Below are 12,285 nucleotides of genomic sequence, written 5' to 3' on the forward strand. Positions count from 1 at the left end.
TACCACCGATTTCAGCCTCCCAGACAACTGTACCCTGCGTTTCACTGTCACTATGTGGAGCCCCTCAAGCCCGGCATTGATAGGTGGCTGTTAGAACCTGTCACCAACATGAACGTCAGCACTGGCCAAGGACACATGACGAGGACAAGAACAGCACCGGCCCCGGGAGGCCTTTCCTTACCCTGAACCGATTCCTCACTCACGGGGCCTTGCATGTGGTGAGAGGGTAGGAAAATGCCCACGCTTTCATCCCCAGCTCCCTGCCATGCCGTTTCTGCGTTATCTGTGGCTAACATCCAATATCTGGCGCCTCTGGGGTCCCCCTGAGTGGCCCTCAGGTCCAGGGTGGGCCCGTGGGAAGGATATGATGGTCCAGTGGATGTCCAGCTTGCTGTTGATCTCCAGGCTTCGGGCTTCCTGCCTCTCCTCCTCCAGCTGCTTCGCATTTGCAAACTGCCCCTTCTCCCCAGGGGATTCTGGGAAACTCTCAAAGTTGAACTTATCCACTTGAATTGCCATTCTAAGAGAAGGGAGAAACACAGAAGCAGAGAATTAATCAGGAGGGCAATTTCTTCAGCGGGCTGTTGGAGAATCAGCACATGCCAGCATGAGACAGAGTAATGAATCATTATCATTAGTAACTCATAACGGATTCATTCCAAGAAAATGAAATAATTGACTCCCAGGGTAGCACTGGCTTCAGTGCTGGTTCAACACAGTTTAGAACTGAAGACGCAGTCAGAGAACCCAACCTCAGGGAAGATGTGTGGACCTCAGAAGGAAATCTGAATTTTGGAACAAGGAACCAAGGTAAAAACATCACAGAAAGGACTGGCAATTACTTAGCCCCAGGGATCCCAAAAGCCCAGCGGGAACTGCAGCCTCATCCTCAGAGCCCTGCCTGTCATCTCGCACTTCATCCTTAGCCAGACACACTGGCTCATGCACCCTGCACCCCGCCAGCCACACGGCGCCCCGCCAGCTGCACAGCGCCCCATCTGCCTGCTTCCAACCCTGTGCCCAGGACCCCACCATCCCTTCAGATTTCTGCCCCAGTATCATATCCTCTACAAAGCCGCCCCACATTGCTGCTGTGTCCAGCACTCTCAACCTTCGTGCAGTTTCTAGAACATACCAGGCTCTTCCTCAGTCTTTGTGCCTACTGCTCCCCATGCGGGAATGCTCTGCTCCTGACCCTGGGCACAGCTGGAGCCTCTCATTCTTCAGATTTGAGAAAGGCCTTCCCAGGCCACCTCTCTCCAGCAGCATTCTCTCTCACCCCCCTCCCCACTGCCTTATTCTCCATCACAGCATTCAGTCTATTTCTGCCATAGCATTTCTCATGAGTTGTAAATATTTACTTCTGGAGTTATTAGCTGTCTATCAATTCTACTGGAATTTAGCTCCCTGAGGGCAGAGATCCTCTTGTCTGGTTTGCCGGTATTTCCCAGAACTAGAATAACGCCTGCCTGGTACACTGAAGTAACCCAGTAACCAGTTCAAAGAAGAAATGAATGGGTGAATTAAGATCCTGCCCAGGCTAATGTCGACCTCTTCCCCCTGACTGCTGCCCGGCCCTCATACCTGCATCCACGTTCAGCTGCATCCCCTGGTCCTACAGCACCTGGTCCGTAGAAGGCAGGCAACACGAGTGCCTGGAGGGTCTCACCCACTGCCTGCAGCCTGCCTCCACTCCCACGCCCAAGCTCATGACCGCCTTACAGCCAGGGCTGTGTCTTACGGATGCTCGAAACCCTACCTCTTAGCACAAAATCATGCACACAGTCGCTACTCAATAAAAACGCGTTATACGGACAGGTGAAGGGGGAGGGGAGGAAGGGAGCTTTCTTCATGTCAGGCCCTGAAGATGACTGAGTCAGTCAGTCAATAGATAAAAGCAGGAATTCTGTATCATCGCACAGATGGTCATGTGGCCAAAGTATTCAGCTGAACCCAACATGCTCCAATCGGCCTTCGGAGCTATTTCCTTTACCAACCAGGAACTGCATTCAGGGAGTGTAAGATGAAGCCCAAGGAAGAGGTCTTGATAATTTGGAGAGAACTACTGGAATGCCAGCACACCCACAGCATCTGGCTGGGAGCGTGCCATCCAAGGCTCAGGTACCCGGGGCTCAGAGGCACTTCAGTGTGAGGACAGAACAGTGCATTTCACAGCCAGAGCCATATTTTTAAAAATCTCATTTACCATTCTTTTCTGATGATAAAACTAGATAGGCTTACAGTAAAAGGTTGAAAAAGAGAGAAAAGCATAAAAAAGCAAAAGCACTCAGAATCTCACACCGTAAGTATCACTGATACTTAATTCTGCAGTCTTCTTTCTAAGTGTTTGTATCTTAGCGTAGTGTAAGTCATCATATAAGTGTTACATGTACATGTTCACACACACACACACACACACACACACAATTTTAAGACTTGCTTTAAAACAAACAACCCAATCCAAAAATGGGCAGAAGACCTAAATAAGCAATTCTCCAAGGAAGAAATACAAATGATCAATGGGCACATGAAAAAATGCTCAATATCACTGATTATCAGAGAAATGCAAATCAAAACTACAATGAGGTATCACCTCACACCAGTCAGAATGGCCATCATTCAAAAGTCCACAAATGACAAATGCTGGAGAGGCTGTGGAGAAAGGGGAACCCTCCTACACTGCTGGTGGGAATGCAGTTTGGTACAGCCACTGTGGAAAACAGTATGGAGATTCCTCAAAAGACTAGGAATAGACTTACCATATGACCCAGGAATCCCACTCCTGGGCTTGTATCCAGAAGGAAATCTACTTCAGGATGACACCTGCACCCCAGTGTTCATAGCAGCACTATTTACAATAGCCAAGACATGGAAACAGCATAAATGTCCATCAACAGATGACTGGATAAAGAAGAGGTGGTATATTTATACAATGGAATACTATTCAGCCATAAAAACCAACAATATAACGCCATTTGCAGCAACATGGATGTTCCTGGAGAATGTCATTCTAAGTGAAGTAAGCCAGAAAGAGAAAGAAAAATACCGTATGAGATCGCTCATATGTGGAATCTAAAAAAAGAAAATAAATACAAAACAGAAACAGACTCATAGACATAGAATACAAACTTGTGGTTGCCAATGGGGAGGGGGGTGGGAAGGGACAGACTGAGAGTTCAAAATCTGTAGATACTGACAGGCATATGTAGAATAGATAAACAAGATTATACTGTATAGCACAGGGAAATATATACAAGATCTTGTGGTAGCTCAAAGCGAAAAAAAAGTGACAATGAATATATGTATGTTCATGTATAACTGAAAAATTGTGTTCTACACTGGAATTTGATGCAACATTGTAAAATGACTATAACTCAATAAAAAATGTTTTAAAAAACAAACAAAATAAAAAAACAACAAAAAAGACTTGCTTTATTATCTTAATATACAACAAATATTTTTACATCATTAAAAAGTTAGTCTGCAGAATATTCTATCATACGGCTGTATCATAATTTAACAATTCCTCTATTCTTCATACTCTCAGATTTTCATTTTTTTAAAGACTCACTGTTGAAAAAAATCATAAAAAACATTTCTGTGCTTAAGTTCATTCTCTGCATTTGTGAGTGTCTGTTAGAATCCACTTCTGAGGGGGGGATCACTGACGTGAGGGTGTGAGGTGCTCTGAGGCTCGGAGGCCGGGGGCTGGGCTCCCTCTCAGGGAGGTTCCTCCCAAGGCGGGGCCCTGGGCAGTGCAGGTGGGCGCCCTTTCTCTGTGCTCCTGCCCACACTGACAATGATCAATTTTTAATCTGTGCTAGTGAGAGGCAAAATGCGGCCTCAATGGTGTTTTAATTTGCAGGTCGGAATTACTCCTGAGGTTGGACATTTTTTCAGGAGCTTATTAGCCATTTATCTTCCTTCCCCTGTGAGCCATCTACCCGTGCAGCCAGAGTGCTTCTAATGTCCCGGCTAGCAAAGGCCTTCCCAGCCCCCACTTTGAAGGCAGCCCAGAGCAAACTAGTGCTCTCGCCAAACAAAAGGTCAGAATATTTCCTAAGTTTCACTAAAAAGGCCAATTTCAGTTCATCGTCTGATAACTCAAAAGGAACTAGTAACTGTCAGATGGGTTTGGACACGCCCTGATACCCAGGCTCTCCTCCTGTTGGGCTCAGCAGATGCAGAGAGGCCCCGCTCTCAGCAGCCTGAGGTCAGGACACACACTGGATGCTGTGGCCACCAGGATTATATTTGTGATTATCTGGGGATCTCTTTTAAACGATTCCGACTGAGTAAATATCACACCACATTACCTACCTCCACCCTTCACGAAAGTGGAGCCAGGTGTGCCCACGGAACAGGGGAGGGAAGAAAATGAAATGCCGTAACACTCACTGCGAGCCCAGCCCTGGGCCAGGTGTGCGAAACACACCTTCACCTTTTCTATTACAGTGGCCTAAGGACGCGCACGCTTTGCTTCCTTTTACAGGTGCGATGAAGCTGTGTGCGTGTGAGCACCTGCCCGGTGTCACAGAGCTGGCAGCCTCTCAGCAGCCTGCCTCTCAGGCTGCTCTGTTTTTGCTCTATCTGCTTAGCCAGAGCGCCTAAAGGGGAGGTTATTTTTGCTCGTTCCGTTGTCAGAGCCGGCATGGGACACAGACCCGGTGACTGCAGACCCTGCCACCCACACGAGCCACCATGCTCCCCAAATTTACAGCAACCTTCCTCTCCGCCAGCCCCAGAGCACATGATGTGGTGAGTGTCCCAAACGTGGTATTTGCCTTTCCCAAAGGTGATAAAATCGAGGCACCAGAAGTTGAGTAACTCACCCACGGTCACCCCGCTTAAAACCCTAGAGCCAGGACGGCAACTCCAGGACCTGCGGATCGTTCCCCCAAAGCACAGAGGAGTTCTGCCCGCCTCTCTGTCTCTGTCTACATGGTCCTGGGGCACAGCTCTGAGCCTCCCCGCCCTCCCCCTTCCTCCCCTCAGGAAGGGGTGGCAGCAGGAACCTCTGAACTGTTTTCCTAAAGCTGAGTCCTCACGTGCGAACTCTGCACCCGTCGTGACACACCGCTTACATAAATAAGTCCCAAGGGCCAGTCCTGTTGGAGGAGGAGCCACTGCCTGGTGCCCTGGGAGGCCCCCTTGCTCTAAGTCCACCTACCAAACTGGCAGGAAGCCCCCTGACTGGGGACAGCAGTGCCCCCTGGTGACGGCAGCAGCTGGAGACAGAGCTGTGTGCAGAGTGGCTAACAAACCAGTTGCCTGGCGAGGACTCTGCGGAGGAGGCCCCATGCTCATCAGAACTGCTCATGGAGAAACTAAAGTGGAGGTGTTGGGGGACCCCGGTGTGGACAGAAGGGGAGAAATCCAGAGCCACTGAGGGGAGGGAGAGAGAAAAACCCTCTACCGCAGTCACCCCCAGGAGGAGGGAGCTGGGGCCCCGACAGCAGCCCTCATCCATCCCACAGGCACCGAGTGGCAGCAGGACACAGAGCATGGAGCCTGGGCTTGGGACAGACCACCTGGCTGGGACTCCCAGCTCTGCCCCGACGTGAACATGGCCTTGGGCACTGCCCTTTACTCCCTTGAGCATCTCTGTGATCAGCAGTACTGACCTTGAGGAAGGGTGAGAGGTCAGTGTTCTCACTCTGTGTCAGTCAACGGTGATCACCTAGCCAGACACATGGAAGGCTCTCAGTCTAGGGCCTTGGATGACTTCCAACCTATTTTCCCAATTAGCCAGCGATTTTTCATAGCGACAATGAAGCAACAAAATCACTAACACTGAACTAAAGCCACCGCCCTCTCCCCCAGCTGCCCACAGAGGATAAGCCCGCTCGCCTGCTGATGCTGACCGCCCTCCTCACTCGGGGTGTCAGCTGGTACCGCGTGAAACCTTCCCCGGGGGGGAGGCAACACCGGTCAGAGAATATGCACACACCCCCTGCTAGAAAATGTCCAGAGAGTCATCCAAAACTTGGCTGATCCTCTGGTGATTCCCAGCCCAATGGGAAAAGGTTATCTTTGGAAATAACGTAGCAAAGGAGAGGGGACAGCAGGAGGACCAAGTGCAGGATCAAGGGCCCAGTGCTGCCCTCTCTGCCGCCGGCAGGGCTGGACCAGGGCTGCGACATCGCTGACGCAGCTCCTTGGCTCCGTGCCTTTGGCCAGGATGCTTTCTGGTCCTCGCTTGTTTCTTCATGGTCACCTAAGGGCGCGCCCAGCCCAGCGTGAGCGCAGGACCGGTGGGTAGTGTCTGGCCTGGGGGAGGACGCGGCTTGGCTGGCTGCAGCTTCTTCAGAAACTGGAGGGGAGCAGGCAGAAGTGGGAGCTCGCCTGCTGAAGGGCGAGGAGCCTCGGAGCTGACTGGCAGCTCCAGGAGTGAGGCTGTTGGTCACCTGTGTGTCTTCCACACAATCCCCAACTTCTCTTTGTAAAATGGGAAGGATGCCTGCTGGGTCACTGGTCCCTCTAAACAGGTGTGATCGGGGTGTGAACTGCTTGGCACTTTGAGAGGGTCCCTCCGGACGAGATGACAGGACCGGACGTGAATCCCAGCTGAGGAGGGCTAGGCCCCACGTCTCCCGAGACAGCACTAAGATCTCATAAAACACGCTACCTGAAGTCAGCTCCACCACGAGGCTTGTCCACACCACAAACCCTCACGACACAAGTCCCCCTGCGAGTGGTAGCGCCTCACAGCACAAGCCCTGCGCCCGAGACGGGGACTAGGAAGCCGCCTCTCGTGAGATTCTGTGCAGATACAGTTAACAATCAGCGAGCGCCCAGCGCACAAACAGCGCTTTGCAAACAGCGGCTACTGGCACGACTGTTAACCCCACGTCCCAGATGGAGAGACTAAGGTGCTGGGGAGTTAAGGAAGTAACTTGAGCTGTTCACAGAAGGGCTGAGATTCGGATTCCAAACGCAGTTCTGACACTAACCCAGAATCTGAGCACCGCCCCAGCCTCCTCACCACACAGGTCCTACCACTACTGGATTCTGTTCATCTTTGATGAGTCGGGGTTAAATAAAATTAATACTACTATTGAATGCCAATTTTCATGTTTAATTTTAGTGGCCAAATGTGACGATGATAGTCTAGAGTTGGCACTTAAAATGGTGCTATGATTTTTGAAGAGTCTATTAAAAAAAAGTAGAGGTTTTTAAAATACCATATCATATGATTCAGTCTCTGAACAGCTGATAACCTCGCCAGGGAAGTCATAATGATGACATTTAAATACAAATCAAGAAGTTGGATTTAGAAGGACTAGCCACATATAATTAAACTGCACTTTCATCGGGAGGTAATTGATAGTTACAGGATGGTATTCTAAATTTACGTAGTGCACCTCACGGGAGACCACGGGGCTGTGCAGAACACCAGCCTATCTTCCGTTGGACAACGAAGTGCAGTCCAGGCGAAGGGGAAGCAGCCCACCCTCCGGATCATCCACCCGAACGAGGAGAGCTGCGTCAGACAAGCAAACGGCATCAGCGCTGACATCTGGATCACGTCCCGAAGAAGATCCTTTTCTCCTGATGACTCATAAATCAATTATGGTTTAAAAAACCTTCCTATTACTTTTAATTGAAGACAAAAGATAGGCTGCATTCTAAAAAGGCACAATTCGGTCCAACCAAGGCATCGTCGGGGATTGCACCAAGCACCAAGGCGGCGGGCCCACCCCAGCCACCCGGTGCCCAGCCCGTGCCTCGCCGCCACATCTCTGTCCATCGTCATGGCAGCCCTGGTGGGACCACACCCACATGCTGTCCAAGGCCACATGGACAACCAACGCGGGCAGAGGACTCCGAACCCTCCGGGAGAGCCCGAAGTCTGTGGCAGGTGAGGACAAGGGGGTCCACGGCGCCCACAGGGTCAGTGCAGCGTGGACAGGAGTGCAGGCCTGGGGGTCGGGGCTCCTCCCTCCAGCTGCTCCACGCACGGGCCAGAGTCCCGGGGAGGGGAGAGAGCCGAGGGGACGCCAGCGTCGGACACATCCCAGCCCCGCGATCGCCGAGTCCTCCTCCAAGGTGTTCAGTGAGTCTCAAACTCCAGTTACTCATCCGTGAGCTGGAGGTTGTTCGAGGCCCACCCACCTCTTTATCTGGATTCTGTGAGTTCAGCGAAGGCCAAGGGTGGGGACTGGAGTGGCTGCCAGGGGACAGCAGGCTCTTCCTGCTGAAACAGCTTCTCAGAGGAGACTGTGTGGTGTGAACACAGGTGTGGAGCCAGCTGGTTCCTCAGAGAGCGGGATGGGAGAGACCCCACGTGGGCTCCTGTCACTCTCAGTCCTGGACATGTTCTCTCCCGGGGTCCACATCTCGGGACCCCAGGGCACTACTCCATTTTACAGAGGGACGAGCTAAGAGAAAACAGCCCACAGCAGTCGCCAGTGTTGGTGAAAAGAGCCAGGCTCGAAGCCAGTCCTCCCTCCTCAAGGACCTGAGCCCACGGGCGCTGGTCTGATAGGCTGCCCTCGTCTGCCCTCACCCTTCCTCCAGGGAGCTCACTCCACCCGCCCTCCGAGACTCAGCCAGACGTGGCCTCCCTGACTCCCACCCTTGCTTTCCAAGCCAGCTGGGGCACCCAACTATGTCACTGTGTCACTGTCCTCAGGACACCTCACAGTCACCAGCGTCCGAGCCCCGCTGTCCCGTCTCTGCACACAGCTTCGTCCACGACCTGTAGCGGTGTATGTGCCGCACACGCGGCACCTGAACTACGCCCTCCATGCTGACACCGCCTGTGTAAACCTGGTATGTGTTTATTCTGCATTAGAGAAAAATAAGGCGAAGCGACACTTCTAAGGGCCAGAGAAGCCGGCTCTGAAGTGCGGGAGCACCGCCTTCCCTCTTGGCCAACGTTTCTGTGGAAGCACAACCCCTTACCTTGCGGCTCTGTAAACGGACATTTATTTTAGGACCTGGAAGTACTTCCCTCGGCACAGAAAACAGTGCTTAATAAAATGAGATTCACTCAGTGTTACCAGGCTGCCAGCAGCCCCCAAACTGCAGGAAGCGGAGAGAGGGCTGGATTCCTGCTTTCTGGGGTCACTTCTAATGGATTTCTCCCTGCAAGGCCTCCTGCGGGAAGAGCCCTCCTGTCTAAACAGGGCTGCTGGCCGGCGGGACCCACCCGTGGGGCTCAGGAGGGCAGGGAGAAGCCGGCGCCCGGGGCCCGCTCCCCACAGCCTCTGCAGCGCAGCGGGCGGGGGCGGGATCGCGGGCCAGCAGCTGGAGCTCAGGCCCGACTCCGCTCCTGACGTGCCACCTGACTGCGGAGGTTCGTCCCGGATGGAGAACTGTGTGCGGAGGGGCACGGGCTTTGTAATCACACAGACCCGGATTCTAAACCCACCCTGGGTCACTGTGAGCCCTGTGACCAGAGGCCGGGGACCTGAGTGTCTCCAGGCCTGTTTCTGCATGTGTGAAATGGTTCTCTTACCCTGGGGTTAGTCAGGGCTGTGGGGAGTTGGACCTCCAGGCACAAAACTGGTGCTCAAAATTACTCAGCTATTACTTTGGGGGTAAAAAAAGTGTTCTAGAATGAACTGAGATCAAACAGGATAGCATTTGTGAAGACATTTTATGAAGTACAAGCCAGCAAATAAATGCTGGGGACTTCGTTTCTCCTTTCCTCTGTCTTGCCTTGGTGGCTGACGTGGAAGCATCTGGGCCTCTCGCTGTGTCCTTAGCCCTGTACGGTCTGCAGGTCCCCCCGCTTCCCCGGTTCCCGCACAGAACGGGCGCCGAGACCGCACCCGCTCCTGCCCGTCTGGGCTCATCTCCTTCCTCCCTCTTTCTCCTTCCACGGGGCACTCACAGGCCCCCCGGCACAGCCTGAGGTCGGCCGAAGCAGGGCCTCCCCTCTCTGCTGAGCACGGAAACCACCTCAGCGGGTCCTGGCTTCGCTCCTCCTCTCCGGGGGGGCTGGGGTCTCTCCAGTGCTCCTCACCGACCACTCCGGGGAAATGTGTACGAACGTTAAAACACTGATCAGATGCTTTACCGGTTTCCTGCCGAAAGGAATGTCACAGACTCATTTTAAAAGGAGAGGAAATTAAAAAAAAAAGAAAGAAGAAACACAGAAAAGAGGAAGAAATGAAGGAGGGAGAGGAAAGGAAACTACAGGGGGAGAGAACGTTCACTGACATTCGCGGTCGGCACACACGCCATCCGTTGAGTGGTTTTATCACCTTCACAACGCAGATGAGGAAACTGAGGTGCAGGTGATGGGTGATGACCAACAGGCAGGTCTTCGTGGATAAAAACGTCTTTCTGTGGAGCCCAGGTGGGGATGGTGGCCGGGCGCGGCCCCCTCCCTGTGCTATGTGGACACCGAGGTGGCCAGAGACCCACTGTGCACACAAGAGCACCACAGGGGATGCACCAGCGCCTCCCACCGGTCCAAGTAACACCTGGGATGCTGCCTGGACGCCAGGGCCCAGGCCAAGTCCCAGATTCTAAAAGGAGAAGGCAACCTTGCTCCGTGCACCATGTGGGGTTGCACTGGGACAGGGTGGGGGAGGCAGTGGTCCAAACCCGCTCGGCAAATATGGGGCAGAGCCAGGACACTTGCAGGTCCAACCCTGGGCCCGGGGGATGAACAGAAAGAGGGGGAAAAAGGAACATCTCTGGCGGATGTTTTCCTAGTACACTGCTCAAGAAAGAAGGCAAGAGAAAGTATTTTTGACGTCTGGATTTAAGGCAGACCGTGGCAGTTTCCCTCATCAAGCTGATCAGAAGCAAAAGAGCCAACAGAGTTGAACAGCCCCAAAACAGCTCTTGTAGAACAGTTACAGATGGCCCAGACGGTGAAACTGATCGGAAGGCAGCGTCAGGAACCTGGGACATAGCCAGTTTCAAAGGTGAATGAAAACACACTGCATCTGCTGAAGGCCAACAGCACTCAGTTATCCTCCACAGAAACAAAAATCCCCTTGTGTAAAAAGGTCCCCGTGATGTGGAGGTGAACCTACAAGACGCTACCGTGCTGTACCGTGCTGTCTATTTGGACAGAAATCTTTCTGTGTCGGGATGCAAACCTCCCCACTTTCCACAGGACGCCTGCCTGCTTCTCCCTCACCAGGAGCGCAGGGAAGGGAGGGTCTCAGGTAGGGGCGGGGCATCCGGCGCTGCATCTGCACCCGGGGAGCAGTCCCCTCACCCAGACCCTCTGCATGGCCGCTGTGCTGGGCTCTCTACAAGCACGTCTGGTTTAATTCTCACAACCACCCGGCCTTCATTCCAGAGGTGCCTCCATCAGTCCTCATTATTTCAAAAGACAGCTCTTCCCATAAATCTCTCCACAGCACCACACGAGGGCCGTCACCGAGACAGCAGGGACACGCCTGCCTCCACCCGCTGCTTAGCGCCAGGAAAACGCCTTGGCGTTGATTTCTCTGCAGCCCGGCCGGGCCATGGGACAGCACCAGCCTCAGTGACCTGCCTGCCAGGGTCTCCAGCCGCCTCCCACCGCCCAGCCCCTGGGCCACGTTCACACCTCACTCAGAGCATCTAGGCCCCTGTTTTCGCCCACCTTCACCTGGCTAACCCCCCGCCCCCCGCCAGGCCTCCAGCAGCTGCTCAGGGAGGGCCACGTGCGTGCCCCCCCCACCCCGACGGGGCTCTCTGCCCTCTTCCCAGGGCCTTGTACCAGGCCAGGCATGTAGGAGGGGCGCAAGAAAACGTTGGCTGAACTCAGAGTCACCCTGGAAGCCTTTCACGTGGCTGAGGCCGACCCTCCTGGAGGACATCCCCAAGCTGATTACTTTAAGGCAGGGAAATGCCTCCATTCTGTTAACAAAACGCTCAACCACCTTAAGTCAGCTGCCGTTAGTGAAAAAGTGCTTTTACATCTAATCACACATTTCATCACTTCTAAGTTTAACGTCCCAGTTCCTAAACTAAATGAGGAAAGCCAACTCCTTGCGTGTGCCCAGCTAGGGAAGGGGCGTGGGGGTGCGGCCCGACCTCTCCCCCCCAGAGGCGGTGCAGGTGACGGAGGGGGCTCTCGGGGCCCCAGAGACACGGAAACCCAGGCTTGCAGCCCAGCTCTGCTCTGTCTGTGTCACTGCGGAAACCAGTTGGCCTTTTGAAGCTTTTTTTTTGCTATAAAGATAAGGATTTGAGGCCAACTTGGATGCGCTCCACGGGCAGTGGGAGCTGGACTCAAATACTACCGTCTCCATCACCCCCTGGCACTGGATCCGCCACGGGATGCAGACGGGAACCGGAGGCCACGGAGAATGCAGGCTCCTTAGGGGG

At 53.3% G+C, this 12,285-nt stretch overlaps 1 protein-coding gene across 10 annotated transcripts in view; it reads right to left on the minus strand.

Annotated features, from left to right (window-relative positions):
- Nucleotides 1-12,285, minus strand: part of TRAPPC9 (trafficking protein particle complex subunit 9) — a 433,756-nt gene that overhangs the window by 97,168 nt on the left and 324,303 nt on the right. For all 10 annotated transcript variants that reach the window (XM_072949773.1, XM_072949771.1, XM_072949768.1 and 7 more), the window contains one exon: nt 367-520. In XM_072949773.1, the coding sequence (XP_072805874.1) occupies nt 367-520 (154 nt within the window). The remainder of the gene's footprint in view (nt 1-366; nt 521-12,285) is intronic.

This window comes from Vicugna pacos, chromosome 25 (assembly GCF_048564905.1).
Source record: "Vicugna pacos chromosome 25, VicPac4, whole genome shotgun sequence".
NCBI classification, from domain to species: domain Eukaryota; kingdom Metazoa; phylum Chordata; class Mammalia; order Artiodactyla; family Camelidae; genus Vicugna; species Vicugna pacos.